Source organism: Aquarana catesbeiana, linkage group LG10 (genome assembly GCF_042186555.1).
Source record: "Aquarana catesbeiana isolate 2022-GZ linkage group LG10, ASM4218655v1, whole genome shotgun sequence".
Lineage (NCBI taxonomy): Eukaryota > Metazoa > Chordata > Amphibia > Anura > Ranidae > Aquarana > Aquarana catesbeiana.
Genome location: NC_133333.1, coordinates 163614943 through 163625575, shown reverse-complemented (window position 1 = coordinate 163625575; position 10633 = coordinate 163614943). Strand labels below are relative to the sequence as shown.

Genomic DNA, 10633 nt, shown 5'->3' with positions numbered 1-10633 from the left:
ATTATTCTTATTATTCATTAACCGGCCTACCATCTCTTTTACTTGCCATGAGGAAGGACTGAACGACTACTGAACTTCTACGCCAATACAGAGGCTAATTTTTTACTCATTTTTTACGCTTTTTTTTTCTTTTTCTCTTGTTTTCATTTTTTACATTTTCTGAGGCTGTCGCTCAGAGCAATTCATTGGTTTTCTTTGCCTTGTCTATTAATAGCACGCACCTATGTAGAAACAGATATCTGAAACGTACTATGAATGTGATTGGGTGTGTGCAGACTGGCACTGCCTGCAAGGTATTAGACATGAGTGTATTTACATTTCTATGTGATTATGCTATAAGGTTTACTTTAAGATGACAAAGCCCCTAAAGATAGTGTCTTGGAACACTAGAGGTTGAATGCACCCCAGAAAAGGTCCCTAGTTTTCTCAGTCCTTAAAAAATGCCGTCCCCATATAATCTGCCTTCAAGAAACCCACCTTACTGATACTAAGGTACGAGCCCTTAAGCGTCCATGGCTGGCTCAGTATTATCATGCCACCCACACGAACTACTCCAGGGGAGTCTCTATTCTGCTGGCTAAGTCCCTTCCAGCTGAAACTATACAAGTAAAGACGGACCCAGATAGAAGATTTGTTGTACTTACCCTACAAATTTCATCTGTGATGCTTACTCTTGTAAACATTTACATTCCTCCACCATTTTCGGTGGAAGTGTTGTCCAAATTGTCACTTCAATTGCTGAATAGACCCCCTGGACCTTTACTTTATGTGGGTGACTTTAATGCCATATTAGATCCTGCTATGGACCGCTTGGGGGGTGGGGGTAGATCCTTTCCCTCTTTTCTGGACTGGATGCAGGTTTATGACTTTACCGAGCTATGGCGCTGGAAACACCCGGACGAAAGACAGTTTTCTTGTCACTCAGACTCCTTCCACACCATGTCTCGGATTGATATGGCATTTGCCCCAGCGGACACCCTTCCCATTGTCTCTGCTGTTTCCTATCTGCCTAGAGGGGTCTCAGACCATGCTCCTCTTTCTGTGGACCTCGCCATCCTTCCAGGCTCAGGTCCTACCATTTGGCATCTAAATTCTTACTGGCTGGAGGACAAGGTGGTACAGGGGACATGCAGGAAAGGTATTACGGAATACTGGAAAGACAATCTGGGAACAGTGGACCCTTCTATAGAATGGGAAGCCTTTAAAACCACATTGAGGGGCAAATTTATGTCCATCACTGGGGTTATAAGAAAAAATAACCAGCAGCTCACCGGAGAACTAGAAACAGCCATGGTGCAAGCGGAGCCTGTTTATGCCACTAACCCAGCTCCTGATACGAGAGAAGCATGGCTTCAGAAACGCAGGGAGTATGAACTCTGTTTACTAGACCTTAAACAAAAGCAACTGTTACACGTTGCACAGAAATCATTTGAGCACGGTAACAAAGCTGGACGCCTCTTAGCATACCTGACCAGACTTGACTGCCCCCCTGTATCTATCCCACGTATCCTTACAGTACAAAACCAAATTAGTAATGTTCCCGGGGATATCATGGAAACCTTTTTAAACTTCTATAAAGACCTATACACATCTAGGGACAATTACACTGAGCCCCAACTAAATGACTACCTTGCTGACATATCTCTCCCCTCCCTCTCGACTGAGAGGAGAGATGAGTTGGAGGTACCCATCTCAATTGAAGAGATTGCAATGGCCATTTCACAAATGCCAGCCCATAAGACTCCTGGTCTGGACGGTTACCCTACCGAATGGTATACACAATTTAGGGATTTACTATGCCCACTTCTACTACGTACATATAACAGGGTTTTAGATACTGGAATCCTCCCCCCACCAAGCGAGAGGCCTTGATCATACTTTTGCTGGAACCCCGCAAAGACCCACTTAAATGTGAATCGTACCACCCAATATCTCTCATAAATGTGGAAGTTAAGATCCTGGCCAAAGTGCTTGCAAATCGTTTAAATGCTGTTACAACCTTGGTCAGTAGTGACCAGGGGGGCTTTATAACCGGAAGGTCCACTAGAATGAATATCCATAGATTATTTCACAATTTGCAATATCCACATGACTGCCCTCCTACACGGGCCATTGTATCCCTGGACACTTGCAAAGCATTCGATAGTGTGGAGTGGCTATATCTTTTCCGGGTACTGCAGTTGTATGGTTTTGGTCCTCGCATGGTGGCATGGATAAGGCTCCTCTATGCTTCCCCCCAGAGCCTGTGTTCGGGTTAACTCTTCGGTCACTGAGTCATTTCTAATTACTAGGGGTACAAGGCAGGGATGCCCGTTGTCCCCACTCCTATTTGCCCTGGCCATGGAGCCGTTAGCAGTACGCATTTGCTCCTCCCCATCTATTAAAGGCCTTCCTATTGCTGCCATGGAAGAGTGAATCTCGCTTTATGCAGACGATACCTTGGTGTATCTGGCAGATACCAATGTGTCCCTCGGGTCACTGTTGGCCGAGATCAATACGTTCGGGGATTTCTCCGGATTCCGGGTGAATTGGGACAAATCTAGTCTTTTTCCCCTGGACTCCGCTGCGATTTCCCAGATCCACTCGGACTCTAAGTTGCAGGTGGTGTCATCTTTTCGATACCTCGGGGTTTTGGTACAGTCGCCTTTATCCACTTATATCAATAATAATTTAGATCCTCTACTTTTTGATCTTATGGGAAGGGCAAAATATACTCAAAATGGTATACTTACCAAAATTACTATATATTCTGGCCAGTTCCCCCTGTAAAATCCCTAAATCTGTCTTTCGACATATAAATAAGATCTATACAACATTCCTCTGGAGTGGTGGATCCCCTAGGGTGGCTCTTGAGACGCTAAGGCTGTCCAGTGGTTCAAGACTTTTGGGTGGAGGTGGGTTCTTTCATTTCCTCTGCTCTAGGCCTCCCTAACATTATTCATCCTAAAAACGGTCTACTGGGGATCTTTGGTGACTTACAGATACCATTACAGGCTAAGAGACTACTACGTATTCTGTATTTTTATGTAAGAAAGGCTATATTGTTATCCTGGAAAGGTACAAAGACATCTTTGAAATCCCTTTGGCTAAAATTAATTAATGATGCTATACCACTATATAAACTTACCTTTGAACTCAAGAAACGGAAAAAAAACTTTTCACAAAATCTGGGACAGATGGCTGGCCAGCCCTCTGACCCTCTCCTCATAATGTATGTAAAATATGTGTTACATGCAGGCAGTGCCAGGATACACTTTATACAGATTTCTACTGTTGTTATACCTTGACAGCATACTTGTGCTATATATGTATGTATGTGATTAATATGGAACCATTGTTTCATTATTTGTCCTTTACTTATACATGAGCTATGTACTGATATATACCAATGGTTAATCAAATTTTATTTAATGGTTGTTGTTGTGCTTGTTTGTACAACTGGTTTGTAAAAATCAATAAATATATCTTAAAAAAAAAAAAAATCTTTCTTCATAAATTCAGTTTACAATGTATACTGGTACATTTCTTTGATAAAAATAACATAAAACAGTGTACATTATTTACCCTGTGTGAAAGTTATAGAGTCAACAAACTATGATATATACTGTATTTTCACAAGTTGTTCAATCCTGATGTACTGGCTGCCTATCTCCCATTTCTTACAACCCTGGACAGCACCGACTGGTGGCATCTAGTGCAAGGAACAGAGACAGAGGATCTGAGGTTGTTCCTCCCTCTCTGTGAGATCAGAAATTGGAAGCAACAAGAATTTAGTGATTTCTGGTTTGATGTTTACAAACTTTACCAGCTTGTAAAAGCATCTGGTCAAACCGATCTCGGTTTGATAATGTACCATAGTTTGTTGACATTCCACGGGCATGTTTAATTTTAAACCGCACCATGTTTGGTATCTATTTACTCAACGTGACACCGTATTTAATATTTTACCGAAGAATTGGGTATTATATTGTGTTTGTGTACACTAAAATCATTAAAGTGTATTTAAAAAAAAAACTGTTTGAAAAACCACTGTGAAAATACTGCGTAATATAAAAAAAAATTTGCAACACCCATCATTTTATTTTCTAAGTAATTTTCTAGCAAAAAATTATGATTTTTATATGTATGGGAGAAATGTCAGAATTGGGCTGGGTGGCAATTGGTTAAAATTCAGTGACAGGTGTTTTTTTTGTGGCAGTCAACCTTGTCGCACCTGCATATTACATTTACTTGTTTTGAAAATCACAATAAAACATATGAGATCTGTCTATATGTTTGAAAATTAATTGTATTACTTTTGGGAGGTGGTGGAAATGACTATGTATCCACCAGGTGGGATTTGTCTGTGAAATAACACTGTAGGGAACGTCTCCCATGCTGAAAGTCTTGTTATGGAAAGACTATAAATTATCAACAAATCAAGACATTTAGCCTCTTCAGAGACTGACTGCCAACACAGATATTTCAATTCAATTATTTTCCGGGACCATAAGGAACTCACTGCATAATAATACTGGCATTTCCAAAAGTTACAAAATTTAAGTGCAAATGTCAGTATTTAGGCTACAAACAAGTACAATATGCAATTAGCAATGTGATTTAAGGAAAATATTAAGGCAAAAAACATTTGTTATTTTATTTTCAATATAGTAAATAAGTAGCTTAGGGACAGAACTCAGGAGAAATTAGAATAGATAGCACACACACATGAAATTGACTCTCACAGTGACACTGACAGCAGCACAGATCACCGACAAGACCCCTCCTGAATCACAGTGACAGTCTCTCTCCACGCCAGGTTGTCCATTCAGTCCACTCCAGTCCAAACAGCACTTGCCTTATCCTTGCTTGCCTTAGTCCCATCCCACAGACCCGCACATGAGGGTCCAGCTGCTCTGCTCCCTTGCACCATGACATCACATGACACGCTCAGACACCGCCTCCGCCAGACCGTCGCAGTCCAAACACACTGTAGCCAGCTCTGAACCAGAACTGCGCGTGCGCAGTTCCGAGCTGAGTGTCACAGCCATATTTTTAACTGGCAACCCTTTTCTTTCACTGACATTTACTGGCAGGAGAAAAGTACCTGTTTTTTACTGGCTGTCCTTAAATATACTGGCGGTTGGCAACACTGATGGAAAAAAGGCCGAAGAAGATCAGCAGCACCAAAATGCTAAATTTTAAAACAAAAGTGTTTTGGGAAAAAAACAATATTTATGATATACAGTGCTCTATCCAAATAAATTTCATTCAGATAGGGTTTAGATAGGGTTTAGGTCTACATTAACACTTGCTGACTGCTGTACATATATATATGTTATTGAATACAGTAAATACAGTACTGTGCAAAGGTTTTAGGCAGGTGTGAAGAAATGTCATAAGATAATAATGCTTTCAAAAATATATATTTTAATTGTTTATTTTAATCGATTTACAAAAGTGAGCAAACAGAAGAAAAATCTAAATTAAATCAATATTTGGTGTGACTACCTTTTAGCTTCAAATCAGCAATTCTTCTAGGTACAGTTGCACGGAATTTTTGAAGGAACTTGGCAGGTAGGTTGCTTCAAGCATCTTTGGGAACTAACTAACTAACTCAAATTCTTCTATCTCTTCATGTAATCCCAGACAGACTCGATGATGTTGAGATCAAGTCTCTGTGGGGGCCAAACCACAGATCTTCTGTGGCTATAGGTTGCCTCAAATCCTTCTGTCTCTTCATGTAATCCCAGACAGATTCGATGATGTTGAGATCAAGTCTCTGTGGGGGCCAAACCACAGATCTTCTGTGGCTATAGATTGCCTCAAATCCTTCTGTCTCTTCATGTAATCCTAGACAGACTCAATCATGTTGAGATCAAGTCTCTATGGGGGCCAAACCATCCATTTCAGAACTTCTTGTTCTTCTTTACGCTAAAGATAGTTTTTAACGACATTGGCTGTATGCTTGGGGCCATTGTCCTACTACAGAATAAATGTGGTGCCAATCACACACCTAAGTATTTGCCTGTATTTCTCAGCATTGAGGACACCAACGATCAAGCAATTTTGGGACTGTAGATTCAGTTATCTGCCAAGGAAACTTAATTCTGCAGATGAAAGTCACATCATGCTTACTTCTGTTCGACAGAAGATGTCCAGCAGTGCCATCAGGATAGAGCTGGTGGAAACCAGTGGCACCCAGGTACACCCATCTATTGTCTGGAGAAGTCTGGTCAGAAGTGGTCTTCATGAAAGAATTGCAGCCAAAAGGCCAAACCTCTGATCTGGTAACAAGGCTAAGTGACTCAATTATGCATCTAAACATAAGAACTAGGGTGCAGAAAAATGGCAAAATTTTAAATATTTGACTGTAACAGGAGGCAGTTTGTTCACCAAAGGGATGGAGAATGATACAATAATGAGTGTCTGCAGCCAACAGTGAAGCATGGTGGAGGTTCCTTGTAGGTTTTGGGCTACAATTCTGCAAATGGAGTTTGAGATTTGCTCAGGATCAATGGTGTCCTCAATACAGAAAAATAGAGGCAGATACTTATCCATCATGCCATACTATCAGGGAGACGTGTGATGGGCCCCAAATGTTTTCTGCAGTAGGACAATGACCCCAAACATACAGCCAATGTCATTATAAAAGCATAAAGAAGAACAAGGAGTCCTAGAAGTGATGAACTGGCCCCCACAGAGCCCAGATCTCAACATCATCAAGTCTGTCTGAGATTAGATGAAGAGACAGAAGAATTTGAGGCAGCCTACATCCATGGAGGACCTGTGGTTAGTTCTCCAAGATGTTTGGAACAACCTATCTGCCGTGTTTCTTAAAATCTGTGTGCAAGTGTCAAACAAATACAAGGAGTTTTCAAAGCTCAAACTTACCAACCATCCAGCAACCAACCGAATTGACCTGTCTAACAATATTCTTTAAGAACAGGGTTTAGTCTGCACACATTTGCAAATACATGCGTAAGCTACAGGTCCGATCAAGGCACCCTGTTTTCTGTAGTTCCTAACCCTGACTTCTGGGTCTCCACACTGGGAGCACATGCATTTTTATGAATAAGTGAGGACTGGTGGCCTGGAAGGAGCCTAGCCCTCCTTAAAGGTACAGGGGCACACTGAACACCCAGCACCAAAACAGGGGCACACTGAACACCCAGCATCAAAATACAAACAATTGGCCACTGCCCCCATCTATAACTGGTCTATTGGTCTTGTGTAAATGGTAAACTGGTCACCTGCCCAAAGCTATCGCACAGGGGACTTGTTTAAAAGTTAAAAGACAAAAATTGTGAAAAGTGTGAAAAAATTAATTTTAGTAAAATAAATAAAAATAATAAAAAAATGTAAAGCACCCCCCACCCCCCGGCGCATACACATAACTGCAAATGTGCATGTAGGTCGTGCATACATATGTAACTACACTCTGTGGGGAGTAGGGGTGTAGTTGGGAATAGTATGGCCTCATTTATATACTAATATAGTTAACCATTTCTTACTCCATTTTGGGGGATTACTATCCGGTGAAGTTAGACATAGTGGGAATGTGTTCTTATTTTTCCCTGTAGTGAAGCTTTTCCCCTTTCCTGTTTTTTATCCCCAGTAGTTCATCAAGACTTTCAACTTTTGAACCGATGACCGCCTGTTAGAACCTAGGGCCATATAATATTGGCCGTTGATCTTTTCCTTTCATGATGATGCAATTAGAAGTTGTATATATTTATGTCAACATTATATGTATGTGAGTGATATACATACAACAGGTATGCAATGGAACTGTGGTCTTAAAATGACAGCTGTTAAAAAATGGAATTAGAAATCAATATATTTTCCCTATAATTCTCGAGTTTCTCTGTGCTTGCCTTCCTGATGAAGTGGGCTGTTGACCCATGAAACACGTTGAAGTTCCAACAGCAACTCATCACCTTAAGTGGTCTTAGATGATGAGTAAAGCATGATGTCATATGGAAATGAATTGAAGCTGTAAAATACATGTATTTCTATATTTTAAAACAACTTGACTGTTTTTTTTAAACATTCGTAAGAATAAAATTTATTTGTTTTAGAATTTGTGTGGCACCATTAAAGTCTTCATTTTCTTTAGTTAGGTTTACTATTTGATAGCATATTATGGTATGAGCCCATAGGGGGACCGTATTGATATGAACAAGGCATATCCCTTTAAAGTGCCTACTTGTCTCAATCCAGAGCACTAAGTGTCATTTCTGTCTGCTGCTTCCTTCCTCTGCTATCAACATGAATCACGTCTGACAAGTTTTCCTGACACCAAGAGAATACAGGGTGACAGGGGAGAGAGCTCCAGCTGATTGACAGCCACCGCTCTGTTCTTATGTGCTGTGTGAAGAGGGGGGTGTCCCTTTAGAGGGGCGTGTCCTTTTGCTCCAATCAGCTGTCAAAGCTCTCCGCACTGAGCTCTGCAGACTGTAATTTCAGCTCTCCATCCCCTTTTTTCTGACAGACCATACAAGCTTTAAAAAAAGGACTTTAAATGGATGCGGAAAAGAGAAGACTGCAGATAAACAGGTACAACTTATGTAGGAAGATTTGTTTAATCTCTGTGTATCAAGGATAGTCTCTATGTGTTTAATTTTATATATACTTTTTATAATTGGCACCTGCAAAGTCCATTCTTGCTGCTGTTCTATCTAAATATGGCAGAGACTTAGCATTATCAGCCTGCAGCAGGAAGTGCTGTTACTGGCAGAATCTCCAGGTAAAAAACTTTGGAAAACTTTATACAATTATGATTTACCACACTGTTTTTAAAAAAAATACATTAAGGACACGAAATATCTTGCATGAGCTTGGCTATATTTTTGTATTTTCATCTATTACCCTGAAATAATTTAGTCTAATTTATTCTTTTATTCCTAGAAATAATGAATTCCACTAACCAGAACAAAGTCCTAGAGTTCACTCTCTTGGGATTGGCCAGTTTCCCCAGGCTCAGCATAACCCTATTTCTTCTCCTTCTCATTATCTACATTCTTATATTGCTGGCAAACCTGTCTATTGTAGTGGCAGTCCATTTTGAAGCACGTCTACATTCAGCCATGTACTATTTTCTTAGTAGGTTATCCCTTGTAGACTTGTGCTATGCTACAGTGACCGTCCCCAAAATTTTAGCTGACTTCCTTTCCAAAACCAACACAATCTCCTCCAATTCTTGCATCACCCAGCTGTTCTTCCTGCATTTCTTTGCAGGAACAGAGTGCATCCTCCTAACGGTCATGGCCTATGACCGCTACATCGCTATCTGCCACCCCTTACGCTATTCCAGTATTATGAACAAGACTGTCTGTCATTGGCTCGAGTTTGTTTGTTGGGTCACCAGTTTTTTACATTCCATAATTCAGATCATCATGACATGTCAACTAAAGTTTTGTGGACCAAACCAAATAGACCATTTCTTCTGTGACATCCACCCCTTGTCAGTTCTGGCCTGTTCAGATACTTTCATCATTGAAATAGTATATGTGGCCAACAGCGGTCTGATCTCTGTGCTATGTTTCCTTGTGTTACTTATGTCTTACATGGGTATCATTAACACCATACTTAAAGCTCGATCTGAAGAGGGCCTAGGAAAAGCTTTTTCAACTTGTGCCGCACACCTTACTGTTGTCACCCTTTTCTTTGGGCCTTGTGTCTTCATATATTTAAGACCCTCTGTATCATATGCAGTCGATAAAGTGGTGTCTGTATTCTATACAATGGTAACACCCCTACTGAACCCAATTATTTATACGTTAAGAAATAAAGAGGTAAAGACCGCCATCAAATCAATTTTGAGCAAGAAATTGCTACGAAAAGAACAATAAATAGATGAGATATCAGAGATAAATATGAATATACAGTATATTCAGAGATATACTGCATGGTAGCACTGTCTAATACCTATGGTTCTTTACTTAGCAAATACAGTACCTTACAAAAGTTTTAAGCGCTTTAAATAAAATTAAGTAAATTGCAAGTATATTTTAGCTTATCAGTCCTTAAATGTGGTGGATGCATTAGTTTTATTTTTTAGGCTTTTATCCTTTATTTTTAACAGGCAATGCAGCAGTTATTAAACATCCACTCTTTAAAGTGTATCCACTCTGTATGAAGGAGCAACAGAGACACCTTTGGACAGCAGAATTGTCAGTCTGGGTTGAGGGTAGTGTTAAGTACATTAGTAGATTCAGATGAACTTGACTAACAAATTGAAGATGAACTACAGCTAACCCTTTTTGAACATTTAAAGAGGAGGTCCGCCCACCCCTGTAAAAATTAAAAGCCAGCAGATACACATACTGCAGCAGTTGACTTTTAATAATAGGACACTCACCTGTCCTGGAGTCCAGCGATGGTGGGGGTTGCCCCCGCCATTGCTGGTAAGGGAACCCGATAGTGAAGCATTACGGCTTCACGTCGGGTCCCTACTGCGCATGCGCGAGGCACCGCTGCGCTCTCCTACAGGCCCAGAGTTGGGGGAAGGAGGAGGGAGGTGGAGGGAGCCGAGCTGCTGAAGTAATGCTCCTTAGCCCGGTGTTCCGGAAGTGGGAACAGGATACCTGTTGAAGACTCCGCTTTAAGAAACAGTGATTTTTTTCTTTTGGGGGACTGATTTTACATAACT

At 40.7% G+C, this 10633-nt stretch overlaps 1 protein-coding gene across 1 annotated transcript; it reads left to right on the top strand.

The window, feature by feature from the left end:
- The first annotated feature begins 8894 nt into the window (after positions 1-8894).
- LOC141110083 (olfactory receptor 4Q3-like) lies at positions 8895-9833 on the top strand. Its single transcript, XM_073601305.1, has one exon. The coding sequence runs from the start codon at positions 8895-8897 to the stop codon at positions 9831-9833; it is 939 nt and encodes a 312-aa protein (XP_073457406.1).
- Positions 9834-10633: the final 800 nt, after the last annotated feature.

Coding starts and splice junctions, on each gene's coding strand:
- LOC141110083 (XM_073601305.1), top strand. CDS start 8,895: ATGAATTCCACTAACCAGAACAAAGTCCTAGAGTTCACTCTCTTGGGA.